Here is a 17,841-nt window from a genome sequence, read left to right as displayed (position 1 = left end):
ACAACTAAGTTACCATACCACATTTCAATCAATTTAATTTGTAATGTAAAACGTACTTCCGTGCGCTACCTACGAAATTCTTGAGAACATCCTTCAAGAAATAAGTAGGAAAAACTAAGAAACCCGAAAAATATGAAGAAGCCGGACCTTCAACATCACAAGATGACATCGATTTTGAATAGATTTTATTTTTCCGTAAATAATAATAAAAGAGAAAGAAATATAAAAAATTAAGACACTATCCCATGTTGCCTTTTTTTTTGTTTAGCCACTTTTGGCCACTTCTAACCTCATTTTTTTCATAACTAGCCACTTTTTACCATAATGCTTAGCTTCTTTTTCTTTGGGCAAGGTGGCAACACTGGTCATGTCATGTTGACATGTTATGTCATGATCTGTAGGGCTACTCCGAAACTCGAAGTTCGTGTCGTGCGGTCCCTCTCGCTCTCGTATTAAATAGTATAAGTGTCAGAGGGACCGCACGACACGAACTTCGAGTTTCGAGTTTCGGAGTAGCCCTGCAGATCATGAGTCATGACATGACATGAAATGAAATGAAGTAATGAAATGAGATTGTGTGGAGTGGAAGTAAATAAATTCTAATATTTTTACCGATTTATGAAGGAAGTAGTTACAAAATAAATGTAATTGTGATAGTGATACATGTCAGATTCATAACTATGTGATGTCTGGTTTGTCTTATATTTGTGACTACGGATCGAGTTCAGAAGACAGCGATTCTCTTACAGAGAACAATCAGAAGAGTAATCAAAAGTACGTATGAAAACTTTTAATATGAACTAACAATCTACCTATATATAAATATTGCCTTAATTTTAGTCATACATAAAGTTCTTATTTCCAGATCCAAGTTACCCAAACCAGATTTGAAGAATATTACCGTGGTCCCGACAGAGGACCATGTAGACAATCCGGAACTACACAAAGGGCGCTTGCGTTCCTTCGAACACGTGAGAGGAAATTGGGCATCTTATGTCTATATAAAATGTGTGTATAAATGTGTGCTATTGCTGCTTTTGCTTAATGCACAGTCTACATAATTGTGTATCACTTGTTCTGTAACTGAACTGATACTAACCTAAACACAATTTCGATAGTTATTATCATCTCTTGATGAGTAACCACTCACTTGTTTTGGAGTTTTGATTTGAATTCTATTTTTATTGTCCTGAGCCCTCGCATACTTTCTAAAAGACCTATTAACACTAAGAATAATGGGCAAATGTACTTAATAAAGTACAGATGGTTAATTGAATAAGGAATTTTAAGAATTTTGAAATAAAATCCAAAATAACAAAACTGGTGTACCACGTCCAGGTCTTAAGTAGTATGTCTGTTAAAAAAAGGAGAATATAACATAATAAGAGTGTTGACAGGTAGTTCTAGTTACCAAAAGCAGTTGAGTGTGTAAAATAACTAGTGATTTAAGATTTATTCTTATTATATAAAGCTTGTCCCAGAAAAAAAAATACACAATGTAAAAGGAAATGCTACAAATACAGTAAATTCATTTTTTTTAATATATAATTTTATTTTTGGGTAAGTTTATAATATTTATAAATATATACAGATTAATTTTAAGAAAAATTTATATATTTTTTTTGAATTTTCTTTTAACACCTGCCATTAGGCTTTCATACATCAGCATCAGTTATCAATGTCGAACCTTCATTCCACTTGTATTGGAAGTATCAACTGAGGTGACATTATTATTATGTTTCAAGAGTTTCTCCTTCATACGAGCCCAATATTTTTCAATAGGATGCAACTCAGGGCAGTGTAGAGGATTTTAGTGTTTTTGAACAAATTATATAGGTATTATTTGAATTATACCACTTTATTGCTTTTTCCTGTAGTGTCATGTTGCTAAGTCAGTCCAAAGCATGACTGGTTTATTATGCCGCTTTATGAATGGTAGGAATTGTTTCATAAGACATTCGGTTAGATATATATCGCCTTTTGTAGTTCCTTTAGCACAATATGGTATGCCCCGTTTGCCATATGAACAAATCAACTACCTCACAAGGACTTTCTTTGCAAATTTATCTGCTTTTATCACCTTAATGACTTCACTAAAGGTCTTTTTATCTACTCCCGAATAATAGTGATGTCCAGGCAATGATTTCAAGTGGAGTTTGCAGTATGTCTTATCATCCATAATTACACAATATTTTTTTTCGCCAATCTTGAGCAAAGTTTTTTAGATCTGGGTTTGCCTCAGTTTGTTGCTTCGCATTTCTATTAGGTACTAATTTAAAAAAAAAATTAAATAATCAAATAGTATGGGTAAACAATAATAATAGTAAAATATGTTATTAGTTATTTTAGCCCTTAATTTGACAAAATTAAAAAAAGTTCATGATTCAAACCTCGTCATTACCTCATAGTCCGAAAAATTCTACATTGTAAAATAAATAAAAAAGATAGTCTTCTATCATGGTCATTGTGGCATACACTGCCAAATTAAGGGCAGGGATTGGTAGCTAAGGGGTAGCGCCTTTTCTTGTCATTTAAATTCGAGCAGCACCTTGTTCATTTCTTGTTTACTTACAGATCCTGAGGAAGAGAATTTGACAAATTTGATAAGCAACTTACTAGCTGCTTGTACCTCTGGTGAATTCCATGTATGTGATGATTTCCATATAAGTTTATCAAGAACAGTGAATCTGAAGTATCATTTGATAACTCCATTTGTTAATTCACTTCAAACAAGCATAGGCATCATTGAAAGGTAAATCTGTTACAAAAAATGTGATATAGGTAGGTACATATTTCTTATAATTATGTTTTTCTTGCTTATTTTTTTTTTAAATTATATATTGCAGCTTTGATTTGGGGTTTGAAAGTGTCAAAATATACTGCAACGAAGAAAACAATAGGACCTTCATATCTGTAGCAGTAGACCACTTCAGTAACAAATATTTGCTGAAAATTGTGGAGAAAGTTGATGAGATTCTCACTGACTTTAACTTGCCTACATTTTATGCTGTAAGTAATGTTAATTAATATCATGTGTAATGTAATATCAGGTTCAATAACTTCTCCAATATGTCTGGAAAATCAGCCCTATTTATGTTTTTTTTTTTCGCTGAATGTGGTTAATTTATGTGTATTGATCAGTCAGTAAGTAACTTTTAACTTTTCTGTTTATTGCAGAAACCATCACTTCATATGAGTATATTGTGGGCGAATGGAAACAAGAAATCAGAGTTAACTGGTGCCTTAGAAAAATTTAACAATATTCTTTATCAGGAGACTGAAAGGTCACTCAAAACCATAACAGTAAACAACGTTAATTCTAAAATAGGTAATAAATTTTTCCAATTCATGTTACAGTGAAAACAAATGCAGGAAAATATGGATCAAGTGAGAAATAGAGTGTTTATCAACCCTAACTTCAACAAAGGGACAAATAATAATGAACCTATAAGACAAGTGCCAGCTATGCATGTAAACCCCTATTTCTGCCAACATTCACAGAAAATACAGCCAGTGCCAAAAGGAAAAATTTACATCAATCCTAACTTTGTTAAGTCAAATGGTATTACAAATCAAGTCCCATTTATGGCACATCAAACCTATGGAAAACCCATTTCAATGATACACAGCAGCAATAATGTGTCTCCTCCTCTTATAAAAACAAATGATAGTAGTATCACAGTCTCAATAAAAACACCTTCAAGTGAACCTTTTCATAGCACCTCTCGCTACTCATTGTTAAGGCCAAAAGGAACTGAGCTACCAAAAGCTGTGCCCACAAACATACAGACACAGACTGTTAAAATTAGTAAATATAAATCGATAAAAATCACTGAAATGAGGAAGACCCTTGATACAATCAAACCTTTAAATGCAGGAAAATCAACTACTCTTAAAGTGACCACAAAACATAATTCGATTGTATCAAATTTAGCAACTAATAATGTTGATACTAAGTCTCCCAATACTCAGGTAAATAGATATAGAATTGTGAGGCCGTCTGTGAATGTTGTCAGTAAAGCTCAATTTAAAAGGCAACTATCGAATAATTCTAGAAAAGTAGTATGCAGTCGAACTCGTATAAAAACTTTCGGAGTATACAAGAAAAATAACATCCCGTGCCCACAATACCGTAAATATGGCAAGTGCTTGCGAAAACTGCACGGAAAATGTGATTTTCTACACGATAAGAAACATGTATCTATTTGCAGAAAATTCCTAAATGGCGTGTGCCACGATAGCTTATGCCTTCTGTCCCATGAACTTTCTGATACAAAATTGCCTACATGTTACTTTTACCTGAGAGGAATGTGTACTAAAGATGGCTGCCCATATTTACATGTAAAACTAAATGAGAAAGCCAAGGTTTGTTCTGAATTTACAAGAGGCTACTGTGAAAAAGGTGATAAATGCTTACATAGACATATAACTAAAAATACAAATAGTAATCGTAAGCGACGACATAGTATACGAAAGCAATCTCCTCAAAAATCAATGAAGTACAAAGTAGAAAAAAATAGAACAAAATATAATAAAAATAATGCTCAGTCAAGAAACAGTGCAACTGAATTGCACCTCCAGTTTTCACGGGAGAAAACTGAAACAGGTAGTAGATACTACAGAGACTCAGTAGAAGAAACCACTAACAATGAGAGCCTTGAAGTCATTAAACCTTCTAGGTGTAAATTGGGAACCTTACCATCATTTATCCAATTGTAAAAAACTCGAAACATGAACAGCCTATTTTTAGTTTTTTACCTTACAAATGATGCTATTGTATTGTAACACTCCTGGGACTTTAAATCGCACCGCTGTAATGTGGCCGAAACCTCGAGGTAATTTTAATATTATAAGGCATTAAAAAGTATATGGGTTGATCCACAAAAGCTAACATGAATGAATTGAACGAAAGTGAAATCATTTGTAACTGTGCGAGTGCCTTTCTTATACAGACGCCTCCTAATATTTTGTAAATAAGTGGATCATCCTTATTATACTATTATCACTTATTGAATCCACCTGTATTTAATCATTATTATTTTATTACTTTATATTTTATATACTGCCCCCAAGCTGTCCCAGCGGTATCGGCAATTTTTGTAAAAATAATATTTTTTGTCTTACAAATATAAATACAATTTTACTCACAAACGTAACAAAAAATATTGTACTGTTCGCTCTATAAATTTGTAACTGACTAATAAACTCGCTACAGGCTGAATTTACCGTCGTACTGTAGTACAGTCAACGTCATAAATAAGTGATCATTTCTGTACCTTGTCGCTTTCAGTCATTACACAATTTGTATTATTTTTCATATACGTTGACGTTAATGTGACAAGGTACAAAATTGATCACTTATTTATGACGTTGACTGTACTGCAAAACAGTGTCTATAGATAGTATAAGCAATTTTGAACTTTTCTGCTAATATCATGTAGGTATTTTAAAAATGACGAGGTCAAACGCACAGCGATAAATGGGCAAAAACTTTCAAAAAAGTCAAATTACTTAGTTTTATTCTTGTGAGCAACTACATATAATTAGTTATTTTATTAGTTGTTTGGTTTTTTCATAAAAGAAATGAATAAGCAGGTATACCTACAGTCAAAACCGTTTATAGAGACACTAGTTACTAGACACTAACGACATATCGGATGTACGATCAAGAAAAAAGCCCCAATACGATCATATATTGTCAAAAATAACACTGGTTATAAAATAATGACCAATCGTGTTAAGCGACCATATTCCTGTCCCTTCGATGTCGTTGTAAACAGGCTCTGTACTAGGAAGTGCCAAATTCGAACTTATATTATTTAATACGAGAGTGAGAGGGATGGAACGACACGAACTTGCAATTTGCTAATTTTGTAGTAGCCCTGATATTTTAACTGTATTTGTATTCACGAAATAAAGATTAGAGCCAGGACCTAATTTGTATTTTGTGTTTCGATAAGCGCCGACTCTACACTTTGCTGTTTGTTTACGGGCACAGAACAATAAAATCTCTTTTATTTTTCTCAATTTTTTTTATTGTTCTTTGTTTACGGGCATTCGCGAACGTGATTTTTTTCTATTCTGAGAAAAAAGTAAAGAACAGCATAACGATACACACTAACTCAATGCGTCAAAGCGCAATGATATACGAGAGAGACGCGGTGGTCGTTTTTCAAGAAACCTGAACACGAACAACAAAGTAGTGCCAGTGATAGTGTTTGTTACACACTCATAGCGCGTACCACAAAAACTTAAAAGTATCTCAGACATGCCCAAAATAACACTTTTCTATGAATGATATGTGTTAAATACTTGTTCAATGACCAAGTTTTTGTGGTACAGTAGAAAGCAAAAATATGGACTTATCGAACTACCACAGACTCGCATTCCGACGTAATAAAGCCGTGGCAACATAATTTCGAGTGGTTTGAATAGATACATATTTTTGCACACGGAATGTTTTATGTTTAATCGGTTATATTTTAAATAAAGACAGTCAAATATATACATGTTGTTTTTTATTCATTTTATCCCCGGTAATATAAAACAGTAACATAACAGTGAACATTCTCTCTTCTACTTGTTCCTTCAAAATTCGATCTCTAAACATCATTCAGGTATTACTCTAGTCTACGAGAAGATTTGTTGTATGGAGACTTACGAAAAATTCCCCCGTCTATGAAACTTGGCACATGATGAAAATAGGTAATACAGATTATAATTATACAATAATCCAACAACTTTTTTTACGAGAAGTTAGGTATTTTTACCTAAATATGAAAATCGTTTATAGCTCTCTGTGAAAAATTCCACAGTCTGAAATTCTTTGTATGTACTACTTAGAATATGTATGTAAAAGAATCCAATGTTTTTCGACTTCAGAGATACCGCAAATTTAACTTTTAACATTTTGCACTGTAACTTCTACCGAAAAATTGCTCTGCTGATTTTTATTTTTTTCATCACACTTGCTCGTAAACAGTGTCGTAACATGCAGGCTAACTTGGTTGCAACCCCCAAATAAAACCCTCGACCTTAATGTGCTTGTCATGAAACCCGTGGTCGGTAAATGAGTCATTGCGCGTACACATTTTGTTGTCATGAAGCCCAAGGTCGGTAAATGAGTGTGATACTGCATTGCGTGCTGCAGCGCCTGCAGCAGCGCGGCGCGCGCACGTCGTGCGCATGGTCAGGCTGGGGTAGGGCGGCGCGGAGGCTGGCGCTGCCAAGAGCGTAGTCAGCGGTATCGGCAATTTTTGAAAAAATATTAGTTTTTCTTACAAATATACAATTTTACTCGCAAATGTGAAGAAAAACATTGTATGTCGCACGGGCGGTACTAGAATTACGAACATCGACTCATTAAAGTTACGTGAGTGGTAATAAGAACGTAACGCTGACTTTTAACCCGGGAACTACATCTCGTCTGCGTATTTATAGTATATCCTTAAAAGTATAATGTGCGTTTAAAAATTTGTTCGATAATTGATAAATCTGTTTTAATATATAGTCAAATGACCAATACATATTGAAGAAATTACGTAATTAAGCAAAAATAAAAATAAAACTGTTTCAAAATGAAAAACTTTTGGATAAGTAACTGAGAAAAGCTATGTATTTGAACATATAAAAGCATATTAAAAAATAAAAAGCAGCAGAGCAATTTTTCAGTAGAAGTTATAGTGCAAAATGTTAAAAGTTAAATTTGCGGTATCTCTGAAGCAAAGAGTATAAGTACCTATGTCTCTGAAGTCGAAAAACAATTGGATTCTTTTACATACATATTCTAAGTAGTACATAGGTACGTATACAGAAAGAATTTCAGACTGAGGATTTTTTCACAGAGAGCTATAAACGATTTTCATATTTAGGTAAAAATACCTAACTTCTCGTAAAAAAAGTTGTTGGATTATTGTATAATTATAATGTATATTACCTATTTTCATCATGTGCCAAGTTTCATAGGCGGGAGAATTAATCGGGTTACAAAACCTTCGTTGGTCGGAGTATATTCTTGAATTATTTCTTAAACCATTTTGGCATTTTGCTATGTTTGGATGTGGACGGTCCAGCATTAGAGGTTCTTTGATTTTCTGGTGCATTCAGGTTCCTACTGCTGGGTGCTCTGTAAACATATGAACAGTTAAACAAACTTGCTATTCGAACTATTAAATATTTTGTCAAACATATTGAAAAAAAAAAAGGATTGACTACTTGTACAGCAGTAGTAGGTAATTGTGGGAAATAAACCTTATCAAGTTCACCTTCTGCTAAATTCGTGTCATTTTTTTACGTTTTGTTAGGAAAAATAATACAATTATGCTAAGCAAGGAAAAGAAACGCTTCCATTTGAAAGATTCTTCCGTCGACTGCCGTTCTTGGATTGTAAAACTTAACAGGTTTCCTGTCCCGAAGCAATGTGCAGCGTTCTTTTGACACGTCCCCATAGTAATGATAGAGTAATGTAATATCCCCAATGTAATGTCCCCATAGTAATTTTCATTGGTTATCTAAATGTGGTTCAAGAATAAAAATAATATAATACGTAATAAAACTTATTATTTATCGAAAAAACAACTTCATTATCTACACTGGTCATGAGGCACATGTGCCTCATGGACGTACCAGTAATGTCAAGCATGAGGCACATGTGCCTCATGGGTCAGGGAACCTGTTTGCATAATATAAGGAATGGTTAGTTACCATAGTAAAATAGAACAAAGTAGGTTTACTACGAACAAAAGTACATCGCGCGGCTTAAATGTGTGCGCGCCGGAAAGCGCCGGTACGCACGCACCCGCCGCACGCACACACTGATAATTTAAAGAGGATTAATTAAGTTTCCTTTAGTCAAGTCAAGGCTGCGCTGCCGTCGGCGCCGTACGTTTCGATTTTAGCTCGCTCGTCATGAACTCCCTTCGCGAGATGATCACTTTACGTTCGCCTACTCTACTCGTACTTACGTATTTTTTGTATTAGGTATAGTTGTAAATTAGTAGTATATAAGTGTAGTGTGATAGTTTCGTGCTAGGACACATGAGTAATTAGTATGTACACAGTCGCCATCACCACTTCCGCGAATTTATAAATAATATTTTTAAATTTAGTATGATAATAATAATAGAGCGGCAAAGAATCTTGTTTCTCTAGACACATATATAAGACAATTTTAAGTTAACTTTCATATTAAAATTATTTGCCGATAAGTAATTAATTAATCTAAAATAAGTAGACATCGACAACCCTAAGCGTCCGCGCCGGAGTAGGCAGTTGTCTCCTTAAGGGTCGGAGTGTGCATACTTGTTCTCTTTTACTATGATGTTACCATGGCAAAGTTTGTGTGTCTTTGTGTGTGTATATATGTTTGTTACTCGTTCACGCTAAAACGTCTGGAATAACACATAGGCTACTTTTTATCTCGATATTCCCACGGGATAGGGATACAATCTCGAAATAACAACCGCTTGGTTTTGTCTTTAAATTTTGGACAGTTGTTCTTAATCTTTTCGCCGCCACGTCAAATACAAAAGACTTCACCCATTCGCCAGGCTTCCATATTGCAATGCCTAAAATTGAACCTTAACACACTTGAACGAAGGTTGCTTTTGCATTGAAGTAATGGACGGACGTATATATAGGTCGTTGGCGTGGAACCTGCGGTGCGTATATATGAGTCGTTGGCGTCGAAAAGATTAACACAATCTCACTGCAGACCACGATATAAATTTTGGCATTTCCCAGAAGCAAAGGATAGTAGGATGAGAGTCGGAGTGGGGGGTGAGCTGTCCGAGGAATTTGCGGTGATGCCCGGCGTTAAGCAGGGTGATGCCTTGTCGCCTTTGCTTTTCAATTTGGCTCTAGAGCATGTCGTGAGGAAAGTGTTGTCATTGGATGTAGGTTTGGAGCTGGGTGGGACGCATAGGGTGATAGGGTACGCCGATGACCTGGCTTTACCTTTTAGGGGAAGCCGCAGGCAGGTGGTGGAGGATGCGGGGGTGTTGGAGCACGAGGCGTCAAAGATTGGTCTTAGGATTAACCACGGCAAGACGGAGTATCTCCACATGAGGCGATACAGAGACACGCGTGTTCTGCGCAACTGTCTTCGGGTCGGGGGTTCAGTCTACCAGGGAGCCCAAAAGTTTAGGTATCTTGGCTGCACTATACCGATACACACACAAGAGAGGAGGAAATAAAAATACGCATACAAAATACTCTGCGGTGTAGTGCAGCTCTCCACAGGGTACTGGTGTCTAAGCTTCTCAGCAAAGGTACAAAACTCTGTATCTATAAAACCGTCATAAGACCTATTCTTATGTACGGATGCGAGGCTTGGACTCTAACCCAGAAGGAAGAATACCAGCTTCTGGTGATGGAACGTAGGATTTTTCGGAAGATCCTGGGACCCGTCAGAAGAGACGATGACACGTGGAGGATCCGCAAGAATGCCGAGATTGAGGAGGTGGTGGCTAAGCCTAATATAATCGGCGAATTTAAATCTCACAGGCTTCGGTGGCTCGGCCACTTGCTGCGAATGGGGGAGGATCGATGGGTCAAGATGGCGTATTTGGGACGGCCAACTGGTCGTCTTCCTGGTTGGTCGGCCGAAGTATCGCTGGAATGATGCTGTGGTGGCGGATCTGCGACAGCTTTAAGCAGGCAATGAGAGCTATCGCGTATGAATTCGCCGCTAGAGGCGCTAGTGTAGCGTGAGGTCTCCGAAATATCAAATCTCATAGTTTTTGGGTGAGCTACACAGGTTTATTTATAATTAGAATAATTTTGTGAATATTTGGCATTACCTGAAATTGATTATGGCAATTATGCGTTACGGGGCAATGAATGTCTGTGTTTTGAGACAGTTTTGTCTCTCGGAAACTTTGGTTTTCCTTTTTTTTCCGAAAAAAACGGGACTACGCAACACTTGCTCGATATTTTAATGGTACGGTTTTAGGTGTATTAAATATGATTTTAATCTAAACTTTGTTTTCACGCCCGTAATAACAGACTTTGAAAGCCACACTTAAAAACCTCACGCAACAGTGGCGCCATCGAAAAAGACAAAAAACGATAGCCCTCATTGGCGTGAAGCTGCGCAGGTTCGGGTTAAGTGACAAGCTCTCGTTTCGGAGGCCAAGACTCATTTTGGGTCGCTGAGCTTATAAAATCCCAGAATTTCAATTGTACCAGATAGAACAATTTACGCGTGCGAAGCCGCGGGTAAACTCTAGTATTATAAATGCGAAAGTTTGTGAGTGAGTGGGTGAGTATGTTTGTTACTCTTTCACGCTGAAACGGCTGGACGGATTTGGATGAAATATGGCAAAAAATTTGTTTACAACCTGGATTAAAACATAGGATACGTTTTATTCCGATATTCCCACGGGATAGGGATAAAAAATTGAAATAACAACCGCTGGGCTTAGAGTCATGAAATTTGGTATGTAGGTAGCTGGACGTTTGGAATAACACATAGGCTACCTACTTCCCACAGGATAGGAATAAAATCTTGAAATTTTAACCGCTGGGTTTAGAGCCTTGAAACTTTGGACAGTTGTTATAAACACAGTCTTAATAAAGACCACAATATAAATTTTGGGAATTCCCAGGGGAATTTTATGAAATCTCGGAATTTCAATTGCAAGTAAGTACCAGATTGAATAGTTTACGCGTGCGAAGCCGCGGGTAAACGCTAGTATCTTAAAGTTTGGCTTAAAAAAAGGTTACGATTACAATTTGAAAGGACAACATTCGCTCGAACAACGCCGTCTATTGATTGCAAACGAAGTTAACACGTCATCTTGAGAGCCGAAGTACATACGGTATGTTACCGTTTTTCGACAGTGCCCTCTATTCTTGTTTAAACTTAAAATATTATCCCACGGGAACGCATTACCGGAATACTCGTATCAATTATCTCATGTCTTTTTGTCTATCTGTATGCCAACTTTCATGTAAATCCGTTAATCTGTTATTGCGTGATTGAGTAACAAACATCCAAATATCTTCACAAACTTTCACATTTATAATATTAGTAGGATACAATACCAAAAATATAAATAAGTAAGCATCAGTAATGTTTGAAGAATAATAAAATACCGGTATTTAGAAGCTAAGATACTGGCAGCATCAGAGGATGTAGTCTTTGAGTATATTTCTTCCTTGAGGTATTTTGCATTTGCTTCTTCCTGGATCCACTTGAAATGCATGTGGACGCATGGGACGAATTTTGCTTCAAGCAATGTTATTTTTGGATCCAAGGTTTCTTTGAGTGGAGTTGTGACTGTAAATAATTCGATCGTAAAAATCATGCTATAATCTTAATCATATAGCTCACATTTTTAGTGTAGGTTTTAATTTAATTTTCACTTACATATATGAAAAGGTTTATCAGGCGTCTGTAAATGAGCCTTAATGAAGTTGATGACGACCTCTATGGTGTCGTCAGGCGAAAAAATACCTTGAAGTATAATGTGATCAGGGAACTGAACACGGACAACCACATGTTTATGCGCACTTAGTCGCATTTGAGAAGTCTGTAAACAAAGCAAATAGATTTTAATGTCAGTATTTATTTAGCCATTAATGTGTGTACAGTTTCTGTACTATAAAAATAGTGCGAAAAATAGATGCTTTGAGATGTATCATAACATAATAAGCGAAATAAATTTGAGTGCCTAGCCTACTGTAACACAAGTCGCATAATAGTTGCTAAGTAGGTATACAAAATACGCACATAATAGTTTTACAACTACAACCACTCGCATAAGTATGTGAGGAAAAATGTTACTTCATTTACCCAGCTACAATCGAACCCAAGGCTTAGGGAAAGAGGCCAATATTAGCTAAAAATGCCTCCATGTTCAACTGCATTACATACATAAAAAAAAACAGTTATGTTATGAGCATTATCGTATATAACAAAATAGATTAATAGACTATGGCTAGGAAATGTTCATAAAACTCTGTAATATATATTAGTATAATGGTCAATTGTTACCAATTATATATGTAATGAATGGCAATAATTATATTGGAGGCCGAGTTAATGTTAAAATTGATTGTTATTATTGTTTTTGGTACATTTGACATTGGTCTTGACATTGTTTATTGATTCAGAATTGTTATTGTTGATTGGATTGTTATTAGTTTATTGGATTGAATATTGATTGGTGATTGTTATTTCTTGTGCTACTTGTATTATGTTATTATTTGATATTATTTGGGTATTTTGTAATTCGGGAATATTATTGAATGAAATATTGTTAATTTATGAATGTATTAATTAGACTATTGCACGTCTCTCCGAGACAGGACATGATGAACTGATAAAAACATATACTGATTTAACATCTATGTAATAACTTATGACCCTGCAATAAACATTTTGATTTTTTTTTTTTTTTTTTTTTTTTTACCACAAGAACTACGCCAACTATAAACATATTATACACGATAACTTATTGATGACAAAATTAAGGAAATGGTTAATAAAAAAATGTTTCTACAGGTTAAGAGAGTTTTTAGAACATAAGGAATAATAATCTGAGACAGTAACAATAATTGATGCAGTAATTAATTTGATCTATGTAAATAAATAATATATGACAGCTTAATGATAATATTGTATTAGTGACTATTGAATCAACAACAATTTGACATTATTATATGTATAATTTGCATGCCATATTCGGTTAAACATGTGAAACAAACAATTATAATTGTTATAATAACCACCTACATTGTACTTACCACGTTTAAGCAAATAAATATATTATTCTTTCTTTTCTTTCTTTCACTATATTAACCTACTCAACTTAGGCTGGCTAACAAGGGCCTACCGATTCTGTCTGTTCTGCCCACAGAGTACATATAATATAGCTAGCTTGTAGGAGTTGGTAGGCCATGGTTCTGCCATACCTAGACTAGAATAGAACTAAAATATATCTTTAAATTACAGGGGGCGAAGGCACATCGTATTTCTTAATTATGATTACATAGTTTAATTTCTAAAATATATATATATAAAAGAAGAAACTGACTGACTGACTGACTGACTGACTTATAGATCAACGCACAGCCCAAACCACTGGGGCTAGAAACCTGAAATTTGGAATATATGTTCCTTAATAGATGTAGACGCGCACTAAGAAAGGATTTTTCGAAATTCCCACGGGATAGGGAAATATCTAAACTTTTTTCGCTTCTTTGCTTGTAGTCGAATCTCTGGAACTATTAAGCCGATTTTAAAAATTCTTTCACCGTTAGTAAGGTACACCATCCCTGATTGACATAGGTTACTTTTTTCCGGGATAATGCAAAATTCCCGCGGGATAGAAATAAATTAATTCAATTACGGAGCTGATTTAAAAAATTCTTAATCTTATAAAGAGAAAGAATTTTATTGTTTGTTTGTTTGTAATGGATAAGCTTAAAAATTTAAAATCTTCTGAACCTATTGAAGAAAATCTTTCAGCTTTATAAGATAGATATCTACGATAAATAGCTACAAGTATGTTGTCAGCTAGTAACCAAGACTATATTTTATCCCAGGAACGTTTAAACTTCCCAAGGGACGCAGACGAATTGGCGAGCAACAGTTAGGCATTAATAAAATATAAACCTGTTTTGCAAGTTCTTCTTTCTTTGAACCAGTGATCAGGGGTGTATTTTCTAAGTCTAATCTCTGATTCTGTAAGTCAGAATATAATCTTCGCACTTCTTCTACTGTTAATTCATAAAAAGTATCAGGAAGGTCTTCCATTTCCTCATCTGAACCTTCTGGCATAAAAGCAATGGCTTTTTGTGCACCCAACTGAAATTTAAAGCATCTGGTGAACTACAGTTCAAATATAGAATTTAACCAAGTTTACTCATAATCATTTAAGGTATTTTGTCAAGGTTTTATGGAATTAGCAATGAACAGTCAAGGAAACTGAAGCATGTACCAGGGTGGAACCTTTTCATTATCAATTGCGCTATGCTTTCTTTGGGTAATGTATGAGATGTCAACATGACATTAGTAGCACAAAGGCTCTACCCCGGTACGTGTTTCAGTTTCCTCAACTGTACATTTATTTAGGTCAATTTCAATTATTTTCGGTAGGGTGACAGCACCACCAAACAAGAGCCACAGGAGTAAGGGGCCAAATGCCTACTGAAAGGAAATGGTGAATTGGTGAGGTAGCCTAGGCTTGCTCTAATTTCATCACCAGGTAGTGTCTCTAGATTGGAGATAACAAAAATATTTTATATGGAGTGGAGTTTAACCCTGATTGTGGGGTACTTTGGCAGTTCTTTCAATCATAGGATTATAGCTTATTTATCACAAATGATGTGATATATATTTCTTACAAATGTAACTTCTTCTTCTATTTTCAATCTTCTTTCTAAGTTTTCTTGAGACAGGCATGATGTACTGGATGAAGCACTTTTTACATTTGCCTCAAAATTATCTACTTCCATTGACACATCTTCTTTAGTTGGTAGATTATCATCACTATCCCGGATTTGAACTGTTTTCTCTTCCTCATGTTTAACTTGCGTCTTTTTACCTTTTTCCTTTTTAATCAAATCAATGGGGTCAAATGTTTCAGTATGAACTTTTTTCTGGACCTGCTGCTTTTCAGGAGCTCCAGAACTTGGTGTTTCTTTATATGTATGTGTGGGTTCCCTTTCTTTATGGCTTTCTAAGACTTTGTCATCTTTTGCTGGCAGTGGTCTTCGGTAGACAGCTGACACATTTGCTTGCCTATCAGAAAAAATAAAGTATTAAAATTTTTGATTTCCAGGAACAACCAAAACTTTGTTCAGTACCAAAGTGTACCATTATTGGTACACTTTGGTACTGAACAAAGTTCAGTAAAGTCTGACTTTATAGTCAGAAACTGGAAAAATTATTCCCCATTGAAATGCAGCTAAATTATTTTGTTTTCTTAGTAATGATTTAGCAGCTTCAAATGGGCCCACTTGCAAAAGAAACATAATGGAAAGCTAGTAAACCGGGATTTTTAATGCTATGGAAAAAATGTAAACAAACTTTTGTCATTATCAATGTGACATTTCAGGGGATCTAAAGGTATGGGGCAGCTAGAATATTATATAAAGTTCTGTTGTTACCATGTTGTTTTCTATCTATAAGAGCCTTTTTTACGGGAGACTACTTATAAGTCGTCTTTTGACCGAGAAGTACCCGGACCAGAGTCCATACTTTCATCCAACAATGAACAAAAAAACGGATAACGTAACAATGAACAACTTAACTGTAATTAAACATAACAACAATGTCAACAATAAAATAAAATAACAGAAAAGGAGTCACTGGAAATTGATTACAAATTTGTTTACATTTTTTCCGTGAGAAAAAAAATTCGGGTTTAGAACGGAAAGCTACTTTTAGATACTGATGAACAAATTATTTGCTGGCCATAAAACATTTCAATAACTTCGATATTAGTATTCACTTTTTTACTTTCGTTTTTTTATTTTAGCTTCTTTGGTCTGAAACATGTTGCTCTTAAGAAAATATTGAATTGAATAAAAATCACATAATATTAAAAGCGAATTTCTAGGAAAAATCTTACTTTTGATTCCAGTAAAATACTCACATTCCTTCTTCTGCTTTATTCAGCAATCTCAGAACAGCTCGTCCCCCTATTAGGCCCAGCTGCCGCAAAGTCTTATCTCTGAGAGCAAGCTCACCAGTAACTTCCTGCCTCATGTACAGGATTGTGGGGTGGGTCAATGAACTCAACTCAGCAGGTGCCAATGTATTGGCTAATTCAAATAATGATGTGTTAGGAGGAAACTCCCCAGTCCTCCTCTCACCTGTTGCCATATGAATTATATCAAACACTACACTTGTCACACACAAGGACAGACCCGTATTTAAGTGCATAATGCCAATAAATTTACACACTTGGTTCTCACACATTTTACCATATATTGTATGTCCATCCACTTCAATATAGGTAGGGCAAAAATCTTTAAATAACATATAAGTTAACATATTGTTTTTTTTTTCAGACTACCTTCTTGTTTGTTACTACATTTTAATCAGACTTCAACTCACAGAAACTAAATTTCAAATCAGTCTGACCATTGAAAGCGGGTAGAAATAGTCTTGCAAAATTTAACTTTGGAATTCAACAGGATAAAAGAGAATAGGAATGCCTTACCATCTTCTAATAACAAGCCTATAACGACATTTGTTTCTTGCCGTGTCCTCTCAGCTTCTACCATTTCCAATGTAGCTCTATTTGGTAAATTCGACCAGCGAATAGTGGTTGTTGGATCAAGAACATGATTATGATGCTTCAAATCATACTCAGTCGGCCGGAAACCTTGCTTCGCGCAAACATCTTCTAAAACCTTTAAAAAACAAGACCTCGTTATTAGCAAAAATGTACTTTAGCATTTATTCCTTGTATATTCAGAAAAATAACAACCTGTAAAATGCTAGTGTCTGGAGTGCAGTGAACCTTCTGCCTTCTTCCATTCGGAGTTAAAACAAGAATATCTTTGGACATATCGCCGAAACTTTCAAGTAAATAATCAGGACTATTTTTTTGATTTTGAATCCAAATAGAAAAACTTTGTTATCATCCGGGGAGTACGAAAACGCTATGTAATGCAAGTTCCTGTACCTGAAATGAAATGGCCAAAAAGAGTTGAAGTAACATCGCTTTTTTTAATTCCGTTAAACTAATTTTGTCTTTTAAGTCTATACAATAAAGTTTAATTTTTGACAAAGAATGAATAGAAATACACCTACGCGTACCCGGCAAGGCGAAAGACATCCTCTGACTCAATTGGCTAAGTAAAGTTTTTTGAAGAGGTGCTAAA

General features: G+C 35.2%; 2 protein-coding genes across 4 annotated transcripts; one reads left to right on the top strand and one right to left on the bottom strand.

Moving 5' to 3' along the window:
* Nucleotides 1-502: 502 nt before the first annotated feature.
* On the top strand, nucleotides 503-6,505 carry LOC141430407 (U6 snRNA phosphodiesterase 1-like). Its single transcript, XM_074091098.1, has 5 exons — nucleotides 503-774; nucleotides 866-1,008; nucleotides 2,575-2,752; nucleotides 2,847-3,009; nucleotides 3,178-6,505. Exons 1-5 carry the CDS (start codon nucleotides 686-688, stop codon nucleotides 3,358-3,360), a joined length of 756 nt encoding a protein of 251 aa, XP_073947199.1. The 5' UTR covers nucleotides 503-685; the 3' UTR covers nucleotides 3,361-6,505.
* Nucleotides 6,506-17,841, bottom strand: LOC141430406 (tether containing UBX domain for GLUT4-like). 3 transcript variants are annotated; one of them, XM_074091094.1, is made up of 9 exons: nucleotides 17,777-17,841; nucleotides 17,445-17,642; nucleotides 17,175-17,367; nucleotides 16,605-16,824; nucleotides 15,352-15,748; nucleotides 14,621-14,812; nucleotides 12,371-12,533; nucleotides 12,097-12,280; nucleotides 6,506-8,125 (listed from the first exon to the last, which is right to left on the bottom strand). In XM_074091094.1, exons 2-9 carry the CDS (start codon nucleotides 17,523-17,525, stop codon nucleotides 8,020-8,022), a joined length of 1,536 nt encoding a protein of 511 aa, XP_073947195.1. In that variant the 5' UTR covers nucleotides 17,526-17,642; nucleotides 17,777-17,841; the 3' UTR covers nucleotides 6,506-8,019. The 3 variants fall into 3 exon arrangements, with proteins under 3 accessions (XP_073947195.1, XP_073947196.1, XP_073947198.1); XM_074091095.1 differs by having other exon boundaries at nucleotides 17,771-17,802; XM_074091097.1 differs by having other exon boundaries at nucleotides 17,767-17,791.

Source organism: Choristoneura fumiferana, chromosome 8 (genome assembly GCF_025370935.1).
Source record: "Choristoneura fumiferana chromosome 8, NRCan_CFum_1, whole genome shotgun sequence".
In the NCBI taxonomy this organism is placed as follows: Eukaryota; Metazoa; Arthropoda; class Insecta; order Lepidoptera; family Tortricidae; genus Choristoneura; species Choristoneura fumiferana.
The sequence above is the reverse complement of the archived record's forward strand: the minus strand, read 5'-3'. Positions and strand labels throughout refer to the sequence as shown.

Bases quoted from the DNA above. Each gene is read 5' to 3' on its own strand.
- LOC141430407 (XM_074091098.1), top strand. From the start codon at position 686: ATGTCTGGTTTGTCTTATATTTGTGACTACGGATCGAGTTCAGAAGAC. The intron at 775-865 runs GTACGTATGAAA...TCTTATTTCCAG, and splicing joins AATCAGAAGAGTAATCAAAA to ATCCAAGTTACCCAAACCAG. The intron at 3,010-3,177 runs GTAAGTAATGTT...TGTTTATTGCAG, and splicing joins ACTTGCCTACATTTTATGCT to AAACCATCACTTCATATGAG.
- LOC141430406 (XM_074091094.1), bottom strand. From the start codon at position 17,525: ATGTCCAAAGATATTCTTGTTTTAACTCCGAATGGAAGAAGGCAGAAG. The intron at 14,813-15,351 runs GTAAGAAATATA...TTTAAATTTCAG, and splicing joins TAGAAGAAGAAGTTACATTT to TTGGGTGCACAAAAAGCCAT. The intron at 8,126-12,096 runs GTATTTTATTAT...ATATGTTTACAG, and splicing joins ATCTTAGCTTCTAAATACCG to AGCACCCAGCAGTAGGAACC.